Here is a 17,354-nt window from a genome sequence, read left to right on the forward strand (position 1 = left end):
TGCAGAGTGCATCAAAAACTACATGTTTACATGGAGCATGATAATAAAGTAATGTTACATTATCTATGCCCCTACCAGATTTAGATTTAAATGTACTTTTAGTTCAACCAAGAAATGCATTTCTAACATAGACATCTCAAGACAATGAATCAATGTAAACTGCTTGACATTGCTGAAACATTTCAAAACATTTTTCTTTACTTCCACTCACAGTTGGCATGTTGTTAAAACATTATTTTAAATATAAATCTGCCAAGAGTTTTGAGTGCCAGGATTAGAAAAGATGTCAGTAATGCATTGTAAATATTAAATCAAGAGAGACTGTATGGTATTTCCTACCACTGATCAAATTAGATACCTTATAGATCTTAAATTTTAACAAGTGTTATTTACATATTTTTTTTATTTTCTCAAAATTATGTCAAATTGATCTAACTATCATACTGTTACAGTTTTTTGAAAGTGTGCAATGGAATGAAAAAAAAAGCCATTTCAAGTATTTTTGACATGCCTGAAAAAACATCCGTAGCCCCTTTTTTGAAGATAATACCCTATGGATAATACAGCAGCAGATTTGTGTGGGGTATGCATTAAATCCAGGAATAAGTATATTTCTTTCTTTTGTTTTTCTGGTAGCATTCTTTGCTAGTTTTCAGTAACTCAGTCATAGTTTACAAAAACAAACTGTTTGGGATGACTGCGAATTGACTTGTTCCCTTTCTCTGCAGGCTACTTCACTCAAATTTCTACGCTGGCCGATGTTCAAGAGAATGTGATGGAGTATCTCCATGTGCTGAGTCGTCCCAAAGTTATTGACCGGGAGCATGACACAGTGTGGACTGAGGCATACATCGACAGCACTGTGAGTGGATCCTTGTTTTCCCGCTTTCACTTCATTTGTTGGAATGTAATACTTTGCTTTGGACTCAGAGAACATCCAAACTTTACATAACACATTTTATTTATGCTTATGTTCAAAAACGGCTTTAACATTTGGAGAATATATGAAATATATAATTAAGATAAGAATGAATGTGAATTAAACACATCAGAGAGCTGAAAATGTGTCTGTCTGAGTGCCAGTGTACCAGTGTGTGAAAGTGTCTGCTAGTATGTGCAACAGATGGATTCATTAAGGAAATGAGCCTCTTGTGGACATTTAGGAGCCTTGTAGCATGAGCAGAACATTGGCCATAGCCAAAATTGCATATGGCATACAATTGTTTTTTATTACAAAAAGGCTTTCAAACTTGCATAGAAGCTTAGATACCTTTGTCATGCTTTATCATTATGCGGTATGTATCCATTGTTCAAATAATAATCACACTGAAAAGAGAGTGATGATTTGCACACATGGTTTATGGCAAAAAATAGACAAATAAAGACTATCATTTTACATTTTTGTTTTTTGAGCTTTGTTTTTATACAAAAAGGAATCATTTGCTTTAAGACATTGTTTACCCAAAGATCTCTTTTGATAGCAGAAAATTTACAATAATTTTCTATAATTTTCTGAAAGAATATTGAATTTCATAATCATAAAACTTTTCTAGGAGATTTTTGTTTGTTTTTTTCTTAATGTGTATGAAACTGAAGAATGGTGGAATACAATGGCAATTGTTGGGTATGAAATAGGGAGAACTTGATCCAGAACCAACAAAGCACAAGGACAAAATAGATAGAGTATCCAAAAGAACAAGCTTTTATAAACCATGAGGGTCTGGTAATCAACAAGGAAAACATAGATATACAGAGGGCATTACCAAATGTATTAAATTTTATTATATAATAGAACATTAAAATGTGTTTGTTTTATGGAATTCACAGGTTATTTTATCCAATGAGACATACAAACGAGGATGTAGCGATGTGGTTAACATCAAAGCTAACAATAAGCTATGTTTAAGGAAGAACATAAGTCAGGTTCTGTCACGGGTGACAGTGTAGAAATAGTGCGGATATAGAGATGTGTGCAGAAAGGTGCCTTCCTTAAGGTAGGAGCTGTTCTCTAAAGAGACGGGTCTTCAAGGTTTTCCTGCACATAGACAAGAATCTGCCTGCTCTTGTAGCACTTGGTAGGTACCATTTTGGACAAAGGTGCTGCATTCAAATAGAGCATTCAAGTAGATACGGCACTTTGCATAAAGCACTTTGTAGACTAACATCAGTAACTTGAATTTGATGCTGGATGTTATGGGTATCCAGTGTAGTTCAATGAATAGAGGGATAATTTTGCTCTTTTAGGCTTATTAAAGGCCAGACACACTGCTATGTTCTGGACCATCTGTAGAGCTCTTAGGCTGGGGGACGAGTTAGGAGGCCTTGGCAGTAGAAAATGCAGAGTACAGCATTGTGTTGTGCTTTTCTCAATGCAGCAGCACAAGCTTGTCTTGATTAGGGAAAGTTTGGATGTTGATGGTTCTGTAAACTGTCTGCTATTAGCTGTCACTCTCTTGGTAAAAAAATAAGGCAAATATTCTACTGTCAGATACTAGTAGGTGGTGGAGGCGAAGGTTTAAACAGTGAGAATTTTTTCAATGTAGATATACTTTTTTTACATCATTTGCAGGGAACGGTGATGGTAGTGCTTTAATTTTTGCTATATCTACTCTAACAAAAATTAGATTTGTGCCATTTTCTTCCCCAGCTCTAAAATTAGGCACAATACACAGTCATAATCCTGGAGTATTTAGCCACACATGTATTTTGTGTTTTACTCAAGTACAAAAGTGTATAGTAAGACAAACATCTGTTCTCAATAATTATTTCTCTAGATGAATAAAATAAAATGTATAAGGAGATTATTGTAGATGCTGTCTGTCAGAAGCAAAATCCAAATATTCAACACTAAATTAAAAACAACTGTTTCTCTTCACAGATCTCCTCATGTTCTATCCTCTGTTCTGATGTTCTGTCGTCTGTAGTATTTCTCTGTAGCATTGAAAATGACTCAATTCACTTACCAGACATCAGCAGTTTAACTAATTATTCCCTCTTCGCCAACCCTCAGCGTCAGAAAGCTCTTCTTCCTTTACACTGCAACTGTTTTGAAGTTGCGGTTTTTGTGAACAGCAAATCAGTGTGTTTTTTACACTCTCTACCACTCTGTTCAACAAAAACTGCATTGAAAGGCTTTCTGACACTTATCCACAAATGTTTTTGACCCTTTTCTCCTCCCCCTCCTCCTTCCTTCTGTAAATTGCTCTCCTTAAGCTCCCCCAAGCACAAAAGGTAAAACATCCGGTTTGAGGCCATCGTAATGCTGTTTGTTGGGTGCTGCTGTATGTTTATGTACATTTTGTGCATGCAGGCTTTGGTTTAAAATATCTATGAGATTACCGCATTGTTTGGGGACGCTAACTATGATACTCATGACATTAATTTTGTGTGGTACTTGTATGCTGTTTGTCGAGTTAATGGCTCGAGTCATGCATCTTGGAAGTCTTTTGCATGTGTGATTAAACAAACGTGTGCGCTCTCACTCATTCATCAGTGATGTTAGCTGTGATTTTCGATTATTTCCATTCAGACAGTTTGGTCGTCTGTGTAAATGTGTGGTTACATTTTGCTCTTCTGGGTGTTTTATGCATTTATTTGTTTCTGTGTAGTTCTCTAAAATAAGCGGTTTCATTGTGTTCTTGGTGGAAATCCAATAGTTCATAATGACCATGCCAGGATGTTCTGATTCTGATTTTGATGCCTTTTATCATTTTTAGTTGCTTAGTTTTTGTAATTTATAAATTGGATTGGTAACAATAAGGACCTATGTAATCGCAGCAATGAACAAAAGGATGCTTTGCCTCCCCACCAGCATGAGCAGTTCACTGAGCTGTGTCTTTTGACAGCTGACAGGCTGGAGATATTGCAAAGAGTTGTTCATGTCAGGAATTTGATCTCATCGACATCGAAATGGGTACAGATGGATGGATGTAGACACTTTTTGGACACACTAACTAGAATTAACAAGAAATATGCATTGATTCTGTCTTTTGTCAGTGTCAGTGAAAGCACTGACAAGCAAAGTGAAAGCACTTTTGTCCTAACACTATTTTATTCCAGGCTTTAACACTCAAACATCCATGAAAAACACTTGCACTGGCTTGGCCTAAGTGCCAGATAAGAATATTTGGCTTAAAAAGTGATGTCCATTAGGGCTTGGTGTTCTGGAGATCATATGCATCAACTTTCCAGCTGCAAGGTCATACTATTTTTCCTGTTCACTCCAGATCCTTTTCACTGTAACTCAGCCATCATCCCTTTGTTTGTATTCATTTGCTCTCTCTCCCTTTACTAGGCTGTCTTTTAAAATCTCTCACAGGAAAAGCAATCATGCATGCTGAAATGAACCCCTACGGGCAATTTAGGGAGACCAATTAACCCAGCATGTGCATTTTTTGATTGTGGGTGAAAGACGCCACAATCAAGAACCTTGTTGCACCAAGAACATTGTTGCAGCAAGGCAACAAACCTAACAGCCACTGTGCAGTCTTCTCACAACTTACAGAACATATTAGTGGAGCCACAACACACCTTCAAGGGTCTGTAAGAGCTTATGCTTTTTGAGGGATCAGGGCTGGTCAGTACCGAAACAGAGACCGACCTTCTATTAGGCAGGCGGTCATGCAATTGGTAAAGATGTGTGGAAAAATATGGGACTGGTGGAAGAGTGTTTTTTTGCTGGTTTTTTTTTTTATTAATCATGAGTTCAAATAAGTTGAAGAAACACTAGATAAAACAAATGAGAAAGTTGCGCCCAGTGTATTGTCTGCCTATCAAGATTTGAAAAATTGCTGCCCAAAGAATCATAACAGATGACTACAAAAACTTCACAGTTTAAAAGGAAAAGTGTTACCTCTGATTAAGGTGGATTTGAAAGATTCATGGATATTGGCAGAACACCTGTGCACTATAATTGTTTGTTGAATCATTGCCAGCTTTTTTGGCTGTGGAGTATATTCTTAGTTCTCTTACAGAAGTCAACAAGGAGTGGTTTTTAGCTCTAGTGGTTTGCACAGAGCAGCATCATTAAACCTTGTCTTCAAGGCAACAAGGGTCACCTTATCTACCAGCACACAATTTGTCATAGTAACCTACATTATGAGGTTTTCCAATAAAATACCAAACACAGGTCAGGGGTGTGCATCTAAGCTGTCTGAGGGGCTACAGGTGTCTGTGTATTTATGTCAGAGGAGTGGAAAAACATTAAACCATACTGATTTGTTTTTCATCCCCAAGCATGTACAAGGAAAACAGCTCTTCTGTGTAATTTACTGTGGGTAGAGAAATCCCTAAAGGTCATGATAGAGTAAACTGACACAAATGGGTAGTAAATTATTTTGCATTTTAATGAGTCTATGTTAAAAGTTAAATTCAAGAGACTCAAGGGTGCAGCAGCTTTGGTGCTTGTTTTTTATTGATAAATAAAGTTACTCTAGGCAACTAATCCTCAAACTTTAAACACTGAATATTTTGAATGATTGGTATTAAAACCCTATTCTTTTTCTGTGACTAGTTTGGACAATAAGCACAGGTTTAAAATCCTCTTTTTAAAAAGTAGAATTAAGGAACACCTTCTGTCACTAATTCTTTTGCCTGTTTACCTTCTTCATTCCCTTATCATCAAGCATTAAGTATGCTTTTTCCCAAAGCAGCTGGAGGAGGGTAGACTTTCACAAAGTGCTGTTATACTAAAATAAATAACTTCTTAGATTAATGTTCATGTGCAGAGAGTATTCAGTGAAGGGACTGCTTGTCGCTTTGGTGATATATGATCCAATAGACCCTGCTTGAAAATAGATTTTGTATTTTTAGATGATGCTTTGCTCGTTCCTCCTGTCCTTTGATCGATCACATTCTCCAGCAGCAAGGCCATCTATTGTAACAACAGCTGTACTTAGGTGTGCTTTGTTCTCTCTTTGATGTCTAATGCTGCACACTGGATTGCTATTACCAGCTGTCTGAGCACAGGTCACCAATTCCCTTTTCCTCGCTGTCTGAGGGAGACAGAATGGAGACCAAGTGTCCTTTCATTTGCCTGTTTATTACTGTTTGTAGAAGAGGTGAGCAGTGAAAAAAGTATGTTGTGCTGGAGGACTAATGGTGGGTGACTGATTAAATAGTGTTGGTCTCAACAAAAATGATTAAAGATGTATGATTTTGAAGTAAATACAGTGACATCAAAGAAAACTGTTGCCTCTTCTAGCCATGGTTGCTCTATCATATTCTAGCTGACGGATGCACTGACTTTGGATTTCAGAGTGGAACACCAGCCTGAATTGTTTCTTGACACTCTTCCTCTTGACTCTGGGAAATGAAATGCAAATCTTGATATTTCTGGATCTTTTCTCTGGTTCAAGAGTGGCTTGTAACAATCAGCAGTCTTTGTGAACATAATCCAAATTATTAAATGGGGTTCCCCTCATAAACCTTTCAAGGCCGTCCTTGTCAGGAAGTGCGGGTGGTGAGAGTGGTGAGGCAGATGCAGCGGACCCAGGTATGATGAATATGATGTTTTAATGAAAATAACTTAGTCTAAACAACGAGCAGGAGTAACACACACTGAACACGAAGAGACTAAACATTGACGACAACAAGGCTAGACATTGACGACACAGAAGCTAACATTGACGAGGACCCGACGAGGAACAAGGAACACAGGTGGAGTTAAATACACGGGAGGGTAATCATAGAAACGAGACACACCTGGGAACAATCAAGGGGAGGACAGGACAACGAAGAGACTTAAGGGGACAGAAAACTCTAAATAAACACAGAAAGACACAGATCATGACAGTCCTGTTGTTTACAGACATTTTCTACCAAACTTTTTCTTCAAATCAACTTTCTGTTTATATGCTTGCATACACTTCTCTATCTTTAGGAGATTTATCTTTTGCGGCTTACCACCGCATGGCTTAGTGACTGTCTGTTGGACAATTGTCAAGTCAACATTATTTGTTTATGTTAAAAGTTGATCTCATGTAATACTGAAATTTTCTGAGAAACTGACTTGGGTTTCATTAACTTAATGCATAGCAATCAAAATGAACAAAAAATTGAAAATTTAAATATGTACAAATAGTACAAATAGTACAAATATGTACTACAAACATGTAGTTATCTGAATTATATCTGAGATTCATTTTTATTGTAATTACTAAAAGAGGTTTCTCTAACATTCTGACTGAGATGCTCTACTGTTATGGCATAGAAAAAGCAACATTTCGCATTTCTTTAGTTATTTTATGGTAGAAATAAATGTAGTGTTAAATAATTGTGAGCTTCTTTTTATATACATTTCTGACTAGACAAGGAAAGATAAATGTGAAATTAAATATCATAATTATTCCAACACTTTTTTTTAATCATAATACCTATATCTAAACTGGAAAACGTGTTAAGCTTCTTTTCCACAGGATCAAAGACAGACTCTGAACACATTTTAAGGCAAATAAAGACCATGAATAAAACATGCCATGGAAGTTTTGAAGATCCCTCAAGAAAATTATATGACTGAAGCTGCTGTAGAAATCGAATCACCTTCATTACTTAAGTGGTACATTTTATGCAGACTGAAAAAAAATTTACTCATTGTCATAAAGGAAGATGTTTCATACAATATGCTTTGAACGATTCAGCATTAGTGTGCCTATAATTAGATTTTGTTTGTTTCTATAACAATTGTATTTCATATTTAGCTTCCCTCTTCTCTCATGCCCTCATTTTTCTTGCTTCTTTTCATACTCCATCACTGATTATCTTTCACAATGCCATCAGTCGGATGATGGTCAAGGTCCAGTCCTGATGACAACAGTAGCAATGCCAGTGTTCAGTACCAAGAATGAGACTGTAAGTCCACATAAAGTTCTATATAGACTTAAAGATTCATTTTCTTTGGCCATTTAACTCAAGTAAATGTCACATCCACATTATGTATTTATGCTTACATAATAATTACATAATTTCATTCTGATTGGTAAATTAGGACACAGTAGAACATAACAAATTTTATTTGGGTTATATATTTAAATAGTTGTAAGTAGTGTCTCAGTTGGAACTTGTGTGCAAAATTGTTTTTCAAACAAACTGAAAATCTGTAAAATGTTTTTGTTTTTTTCAGAGAAACAGAGGAATCCTGCTTGGGGTGGTTGGGACAGATGTGCCAGTTTCTGAGCTGCTCAAAACCATTCCCAAATATAAGGTAACACACACAAACTAATTTCTTTTAGATATTAAAATATTATACAAAAGTAAGAGTCTGCTTTTGTAACAGAACAAATGCATACAATTGAATTACAGATCAAATCTGAATTCGGATTCAAATTAATTCAATAGATATTCTAATTTATTTAGAAGCCCAAATAAAAGATAAACAGCACCATGTTTGCACCTTTGTTATACAAATGAAAAATTTATGTTTTTAGCTGTAACATTGCATTTAGTTTACTTAATTTGTTGCATTGTCCAATCCAAAACCATAAGATAGAATTCATCTCAAGGTCATAAGTTGATTTATTAAAGTTCTTTGGAGGCTTTCACACTTTTTCCACAATTCCTTACTAAAAGAAAAACATGTTGGAAGCATGTAAAGCTACATGTAGTACATTTTGTGTATTTTTGTCGCCAGATTTCTTGTACTGATTTCTTTTATTTCACTGATATCTAGCTAGATTTTGGCTTGGTAAAGTGGATTATTTGTCCAGATATGAATGAATTAATCTCTTCGTACCGAGTTTCATCACAGAAACAATGATTCCAATTTCAGAGAAATGACAAAGAGCTTGATTGGTTCAGATTTACAATGAGGTACAAATTTGTTGTGCATCATTTATGTGTTTGTATGTTTATCAATCTGTCCTAGCTGGGTATTCACGGCTATGCCTTTGCAATCACCAACAATGGCTACATCCTCACTCACCCAGATCTACGGCCACTTGTGAGTATCTCAAATGCTCAAAGTTTAACTCTACTAACTCAGCAATCCTGCAGAAGTTGGAACTTCAATCTATTGCATTATTCTGAACAAATCTCACAAATAATAATAATAATAATAATAATAATAATAATGATAATAATAAAACCAAATCTTGCTTCAGCATTAAGATAGACTAAAGATCAGTTTGGCACAAAAAATAAGTGTGTGTGCTCTGTTCTGTGCTCTGTTCTGTGTCCTGTCAGCTTCTTAGCAGTGTGGCCTATGTAGATGAGGAGAGTATTTCCAAGCCCTCTGCTGCTCTCTGAATAGACAGAGATAGGGCTACTGAATGGCTGTGATTAACTCTATTGTACTCACCCACTTCCTTCACAAGAGAGTGAAGGAAGTTAGCATACTGACAGGAGGGGCTCAGGGAGTTGACAATGTCCAAAATGTTATAAAAGCGGAAGCAAGAGGGAAAAGGTGGAGGGTACACACTCGGATGAAAAAAAATGAAGACATAATGATGGATGTGAAAGGAACAGATGAGGAGAGGGCAGACAGTGAAGCAGACAGACAGAGAGTTTAATAATGGTCTAATTAAAGACGTTAATGAACAGCAACTGTTGAGAGGTGGGAGGTGCTCCTTACTGACAGATTCCTGGAAGCATTTATAAGTACATCTTAAAATACGCACATATGGAGGAATTCTTCAGTTAAGGAGCAACATTTCGCTTTATGTCACCTTTACAAAATGATCAGATTAAGTAGCTGACTAACAACCAGCCAGTGGGTTGAACAGTATTGAGCATTAGGTACTGCATCACTGTAGCTGATGCTCAATTGGTACCAAAAGGCCCATAGTGTACCAATAAATTATTCCCCCACACCTTTATGCTACAGCCACTAATGTGAAATCTTGGTATAAGAAGGATGGATTTGTATTCTTATCCTGTTTATGCCAAAATCTCACTCTACCATTACAAATGGCAATTCACTAATCTCCTTGTTATAGCAGTATATATATATATATATACTGTATATATATATAATTTGTAAAAAATTAAATTCACACCTATTTTGGTGAAAGTGGCTTGCTTGAGACTGAAGTGATTATTCACTGGATTTTACAAAGCCAAACCATTGCTCATATAATAAAAGGTTATAGCTCTTTGGTGAAATGACTATGAAGTTCCTTGAAAAATTATTTGTCAAATCTGTGACCTGAGCGTTTTAGCAATTAAAGGTATTGTCAGATTCACCACCACATCTCCACTGTTTGCTGTGTTTTATCACCATTGTAAAAGCATGTATCTTCATGTTTGTGGCTCAGATATTCGATTTCTAACCATGAGAAATGCTACTACTTTAAGAAAACTGGGTTCAAACGGTTGAAAAGACAATGTTCTGAGGTGCAACATATTTAATCACTAATTGAAAAAGTGAAAATATAGAAGCATGTAAATTTATCTTATGCATTCATGGTGTTTACTAGTATTTTATTTATCTTGGCATATGAATATTGAGTTGAAAGTTTATTATGATTATGTTGAACTTGCAGTCTAATGCTTATTTTCATTTTTGGTTGAATTTGTGTTCTCATGATGTCCAGTATGGTGATGGCAAAAAGCGAAGGAAGCCGAACTACAGCAGTGTGGATCTGTCTGAAGTGGAATGGGAGGATAAGGATGACACGGTCAGACACCAGCAAATCTACATTAAGCCTCACCACAGTGCTGTTCTGAATATCTGAAGATCTACAAGGCTTTTCTGTGTCTGCCTTTTGTGTGTTTCTAGTTGAGAAATGCCATGGTCAACAGGAAGACGGGGACCTTCTCCATGGAGGTGACGAAGAGTGTGGACAAAGGGGTAAACTGTCCAAAATTCAGAAAACACTAGCACTTATTTGCCTCCAAAAGGTTTATGAGCAAAACAACCCAACAGTGAGAATTCACTCTGCCAAAACCTGGCACAGTGATGCACTGCCATGACTTAGGGATTTTGTTTCCGATTTGATTTGCTCTGCATATGCCCGTGTGTGTCTGTGTGTGAGCCTCTTATCTCCACCAAGCACATGTTGCTGAATGCAGGGGTCTGCAGTCTCCTGATGATTCAGTTTCACTACTCTCCTGTCTCTGATGTAGAGTTTTATTCAGGTGTATGTGTGTTGGTGTCAAAGTGTGTAGGTATTTAGCATTTTTAAAGTTTAGACTGCTTTATACATTAGTCCAATCATCAAGAATTCACACATCCAAATTCACAATTGTCAAAGTACACAGTTGAAACACATCGGCAATAGCTTAGCAGGTCATCAGTCCCAACCACAACCATGGAATCAATTTTACCACTAGATGGAGCTAGACTGTAACAAATCTCATTAGATAACAGATATTGGTCAACTAAATATTTGCTAAATCATTTTTAATCTTTGATTTCAGAAACGTGTACTGGTTTTACACAATGATTACTACTACACAGATATTAAAGGCACTCCTTTCAGGTAAGAAGGATTTATATTTTTATCTGCGTTATTATTTGAATAAAGATGCTTTTTGGCATTGTTTTTGAAATGTTTCTATTTCCATCTTAGTCTAGGAGTTGCTCTTTCTAGAGGGCATGGGAAATATTTCTACAGAGGCAATGTCACCGTGGAAGAAGGTAGAAAATCTTGTCTTATTTTTCTCCTTTAGCTTTTCACCCTAGGTTTCACCTTAGTTTATTCTCATAGTTCTTTCTGCAGTTTTTATTGATTCCTCAACATGTCTTCCTCCTTTTTTGTGTCAGTGTCTGCTCCAGTGTTGATAGCTTTCAAAGTTTGGAATAATACTTTTGCCCCATCAGTTATTTAAACAGCAAGAAAAATAAGTGTTAAACACTCCATGAACTATTTCTAATTGGCCAATTTGTCATAAAATACACATCTAATATCTGTGACAAGCCACTTTTTCCACACACTTGGAGATGTCAACAAAAATTGATCCATAAATTAGGTTATGAACATATGCTTTGATGCATAAATAGGGATTAATTTAGATTTCTGTCAAGGAATCTTAACTAGGCAGATGGCAATTATTTTAAATTCAAGGCTTGTTATAATTAAATACTGTCAAAGCAAGTTTGGAAATATTATAGTTTGTTGATATAAATTTGATTAAGTTGGGAAAAAATTGGTACAACACATTTTTGATTATACTATCATATTAGTGTACATAAAATCAATTATTGAATTTATTTTAGGTATAAACAGCTGTAATACTATAAACAGTATTATGGCTGTTATGAATTTTCTATTTAGTATGAGCTAGCCAGATGAAATTATTCTATAATGATTAATATTCTGCTGGCAAATTGAACCACTAGCTCTGTGTAGCATTATTCTTCCAAAGCTGAGAATATTAGGTGTGTAAAATATGCAATGTATTCCACTACTTTGTTTTTGTACTTTAAAGTTAAGAAATGTTTATTCTTAAAGTAGCCAAAGATATTGACATCACAACATTAGCCTGGAGAAATCAGCCACTTGTCCTACACTTTGCTTTGTACAGAGGGTCCATAACTCTCAGCTATTGAGAAACAATTACTTCCCGGAGGTGTGGACTGTTTTGAGGTTTTAAATTTTACCCAATCACTAACATTTGCCTGTGACGTATATAATCCGCCAGTTCAATACTAAGACGTTTACCAGAAGTTGTCTGCGCTTCAAATAATCATCCTCCACTGCAGAGAGAGAAATGCCGATCTGAACGAGGCCTCTGCTAATGCTAATTCAATATTTGGAAGTGTGGTCAACATTTCCTCCACTGCCATTGTTAAAACTACAGGCAGATTGCAATTCTAAAACATCACAGAAAATTGACGTCATCATTCACAACTTCTACTTCTGTTCGCTGATTGGCCCAGTAGAAAATCTACCAGAGACAATCTGAGTCGAGGAGAGAAAGCCAAGACTATCCTGGAAGGAATATGTTTTTTGAGTGAGATTGCTCAGGAAGGCAATCCTGCTCAAAAATACAATATAGAAATAAAAATTTACTCAATACCTTTACCCTTTACCTTTTCAATGTTCCAGTTTCTGCCTGTATAATTAAGTGGTTTTGCTGTTCATATCCTTGTCTGGCTTGATGATGTGTGTCTGCACTTGTCAGTGTTTTCTGTATATGTTTCTTGTCCAGCTTCATGGACTTTAATATTCATGGGGCAGTGCCTATGTCTGTAGGTTTCTGTCTCCAAGTGTTTCTCTAAACATGTCTGTCACGCAGGGCTCTCTGAGCATGACTTGGCTCTTCCTGGTCTAATCAAAACTGTCATGTTTGTTCAAAAAGGACATTTTTCAAAAGCTCTCTGTGTTTAAGTTCATCTGCATTTTAAATATAGATGCCTGTCGCTTTTATTAAGACAGTCATTTTGAGACATAATATTATCATTCTTTTTTAGGACTTCATGACTTGGAGCATCCTGATGTTGCACTGGCTGACGAATGGTGAGAAAATAACAAAAATAAAATGTCATTCTCCATCCTTATTCTGTTTAAATTGTATATATACATCTAAATTATGAATTGAAACATATTTAAGAATATAAAATGCCTGAGTTGCTTTTACATTTCTAGGACTTTGGCAGATTCTTGGGTTATTTTTGTGATTTGTGGTCATCGTAAGGGATTACAGTTAATGCTTTTCAAACTAATCCTTGTTGATCGAAAGCAAAGCAAAAAATCTTTTCTTTAATATATGGTTTTAGATTATTTGTAATCCAAACTACCTAAGAGCAGAAGGGATATCTCACCTCTATTGAAAAACAATTTCAAGTAGATAGTCAACCAACAGATCATTCATTCAGTCATTTTAAAATGAAGCTGATCTTGAGTCAGTTACAACTATAAAACTTATGTTTGCTGTTTTGTCTTTTTGTTTTCCGCTCTTGTTATGCGATAGGACATACTGCAACACAGACGAGCACCCCAAGCATCGCTACTTGTCTCAAATAGATGCAATAAAAATGTATCTCAGTGGGCAGGAACCTCGCTTGCATTGTAAGTTACATTATTTTTTTAGTATAGTGCTTTTTCTTTAACTGGGTTATATAATAAATAACCCCAATTTTTGTAAAACTGTGCTCTATTTGCCTTTGTTCTGTCAGGTGACAAGGAACTTATCCAGGAAGTTCTCTTTGATGCCGTTGTGACCGCTCCACTTGAAGCCTACTGGACCAGTCTTGTGCTCAATAAGTCAGAGTAAGTCGCCCATTCCACTGATTTCACTGTTATTAGGGAACATTTGTGCCATTTGAACAGCCTGTCTTATTTTTCTGATGCCAATAACACAGCTGCCCACAAAGGCAGTTCAGTTTATAAACTTGTCTCAATATACAGAAACTCAGACAAAGGTGTGGAGATTGCCTATCTTGGCACAAGGACAGGGCTGTCCAGAATTAATCTATTTGTGGTGCCTGACGAACTCACAAACCTGTAAGTGATCTGTATATGAGTACTTTAAATGTGTTATGGTCAGATTTTTGCAGACACTCCACAAGAGTGTAGATGTGGGATTAATTTTGGACTTATAATGTTGCATTTGAACCATTCCTTTTTGGAGTTGAAACAGATGTGAAACACACATTAAATGATTTTTATCAATAAGAATAGTCATTCCAAGACCTTATCCATTTCTAAGCTGCCTTTAGTGTGTATTCAAGACTGTTGTTTGGTTGGAAAACCTAAATGCTTCTTAAGTTCAACCATATTGCAGCAAATTTGAGATGGAGTTACACAAGTAAATATTTTTTCTCCATTTTCCATAATCTTCCAGTTAGTGATAGACATTGTCCTTAGTGTTACATGGGCTGTCCAAGGACATTGTAACTAATTTGATTTTATTTTAGAGGCCCCATTTTGATCATATGGTTGAAACTAGACATAATTCTAGTGCTCTAATTGTACAGTGAATTATACTTCAAAACAACTTTGGAGAGGAATGAGGTATGTAAAAAAGAAAAAAAACATTAAAGCATTAAAACCATTAAAAGTAATTGAAGTTTGTTATTCCAGCTGAAAAATAATGCAACTAAGATACATCATTAAAAGCCCAAAATTAACATTTTATATAAAGTTCTGATCAAGACATTATATTGATTGCTTTTATTTATGATTTCAAATCTAATTAGACTTACTAGCTTGTTTATTCATTATTGATATCATATGTTTCTTGTCTGCATCAAGAGACTTCCTGACAGCTGAAGACAAAGAGGGAGTGTTTAATGCTGATCACTTTCCTCTATGGTACAAGAGAGCAGCAGAACAAGTTCCTGGCACCTTTATTTATTCTCTGCCTTTCAACTCAGGTTAGCTGTGCATCTGTTTCTTGTTTGATTTATTTTTTTTTAAATTAAACTATTAAAGGGGATATTGGCCTAGCCAGATTTAAATTAGTTTTGGTCACATTATGTGTTTGACAACTCATCACACAACACTAATTTTGGCATTTCTCTGTGATTTTTTAATTTTTTTTACGTTTATCCTGATATCATTATTTTCTCTGGCTTTTATCTGTGTTTGCCTTTCGTCTTTTATTAATTCTGCTCTGTTTGCATTTGGACCAGGCTGATTGCTGATGGCTGAAATAAGATATGCTGAGGAGAGGCTCGCTTCTTTCCATAGAGAATAGCCCAGAATCCACAGTTTTATAAATGGATGCACTAATACGCAAACAACTCACGCATATTCAGTTTAACAGTTTTGCTAAAAAAAATGTTATGTCCGCCAAAGGAAGAACATGTTCTCAGCCTCAGGCTTTCCATTAGTGCCAGCTATTACAAGTGATCTGAAAACCTCTTATTTACTTGCCTGACTTGCCTTAGATGCATCCTTCCTCCAAGTAATGTGGTAGCTGTAGCAACGACAGTCTGATATATACATGTTAAATTTATGTCTCTCCAATCACTGTCTGGTCAATCAGTTTTCTTTTTTTCTGTTCTGATATCTGTTCCTCTTGTGTGTGGTTTAGGTTCAGAAAACAGGAGTGTTGTATTGGCCAGTACTGCCATTCAGCTTCTGGATGAGAGGAAATCCCCCATAGCTGCTGGTAAGTGGAAATTCAAGTGCTTCTTTCTCTCCGTCTCTTTTACACAAACACTCTTCAACACTGACAGAGACTGCGGTATTCTCTTCCTCACACTGCTGTGCTTTATATTCCTGCGCTACAGTTGTCCTCCCCCCTGCTTATTTTCCTCTGAAACACTTGCAGCCCACATGTTCTGGCTTTCTATGTGTTTTCATGTATTCAATTGCATCCGTTGTAGTGCACTGCACAGTAGCGCACAAAATATGTACCAACATTCATAAAATATCTAAATATTTTGTATGTAAAATATGTTTATCTTGTGTTTGTGTCAATCTTGTATGGCAGCCACAATAAAAGTTGGCTCAGAATGTCAACTCAGTAACTATGATTAGAGTTAGAGGTTCATCTAGGTTTACATTGATTCATCTCTGTTCTGAGTATCATATCATTTTTGGGCCTTTAATGATTTATTTTAATTTTCTGTAGTCTACAAAAGGTTGAGATATGTCTCAAATGCCATGCATACACCCAAAATTATATTTAAATGAATGTCCATTCGTCAGGGTTGTGCATTCTTTGTCCCAATTTACATTTATTTCATGTAAGACAAAGCAAATAAATTGTAGTATTCAGCTGAATCTACCTAAATAATTACCTTAATTAAAAAAACAGCCTCTCTGAAATACGCTTTGTGCACCAGTTGTAGTTCACATTTATAAAATCTAATTTATAAGTAATAAATACTGAGGCTTAGAGCAAAAAAATCAGACTAGAGTCACTTAGTAACTCACAAGACAACAAAAGGAATTTCTAAAGATACGCTATCTATATCAATAACAAAATAGCATAACGTTGTTTTTTTTTAAAGACTTATAGCTTTATTTCTCGTTAATATTCCTAAGCTCTTCTAAGACACAGAGATTGCCATAAAAAACATTCCAAGAGGTATTGTAAACCCTGTTTTCATTGTACTATAGGCCGAGTGTTTAGGCCGAGTATTTTCAGAGAAGGTGATGAGATCTGTAAATATCTTGAAAGTAGCAAAGTAGTTGTAAAGAGAGAAAAAAAAATGTTGCTCGCCACATCTGAAATTCTGTATCCAAGAGAAATCTAAACGTGAGGCAGGTAAATCTGGATTGCAGGTGAGCCTCCACATTCACAGCATGTAGCTGTGAACACAAAATAATTGTGATTATTTCAAAAAAATTTAGATGACATCTAAATTATTTTCTTTCACAATTGCATGTGGAGGTTAAAATCCTTTAAAAAAATTCAAGTTGGACAATCTGAAGCTTATAATTGCTTACAAATTTTAATTTGTTATACTTTCTATTGCTCGAGCCATAGGGAAGGTATCAGAATTGGAATACAGGATTAATTTT

General features: G+C 35.8%; 1 protein-coding gene across 1 annotated transcript in view; it reads left to right on the top strand.

Annotated features, from left to right (window-relative positions):
- Positions 1-17,354, top strand: part of cacna2d3a (calcium channel, voltage-dependent, alpha 2/delta subunit 3a) — a 131,204-nt gene that overhangs the window by 84,603 nt on the left and 29,247 nt on the right. Inside the window, exons 12-26 of the mRNA XM_028018879.1 lie at positions 729-862; positions 3,214-3,231; positions 7,777-7,848; positions 8,120-8,200; positions 8,861-8,935; positions 10,527-10,610; positions 10,712-10,783; positions 11,353-11,414; positions 11,505-11,572; positions 13,349-13,394; positions 13,849-13,946; positions 14,054-14,147; positions 14,286-14,381; positions 15,132-15,253; positions 15,916-15,993. Coding sequence (XP_027874680.1) covers positions 729-862; positions 3,214-3,231; positions 7,777-7,848; positions 8,120-8,200; positions 8,861-8,935; positions 10,527-10,610; positions 10,712-10,783; positions 11,353-11,414; positions 11,505-11,572; positions 13,349-13,394; positions 13,849-13,946; positions 14,054-14,147; positions 14,286-14,381; positions 15,132-15,253; positions 15,916-15,993 — 1,200 coding nt within the window. The remainder of the gene's footprint in view (positions 1-728; positions 863-3,213; positions 3,232-7,776; positions 7,849-8,119; positions 8,201-8,860; positions 8,936-10,526; positions 10,611-10,711; positions 10,784-11,352; positions 11,415-11,504; positions 11,573-13,348; positions 13,395-13,848; positions 13,947-14,053; positions 14,148-14,285; positions 14,382-15,131; positions 15,254-15,915; positions 15,994-17,354) is intronic.

Source organism: Xiphophorus couchianus, chromosome 1 (genome assembly GCF_001444195.1).
Source record: "Xiphophorus couchianus chromosome 1, X_couchianus-1.0, whole genome shotgun sequence".
Classification (NCBI taxonomy): domain Eukaryota; kingdom Metazoa; phylum Chordata; class Actinopteri; order Cyprinodontiformes; family Poeciliidae; genus Xiphophorus; species Xiphophorus couchianus.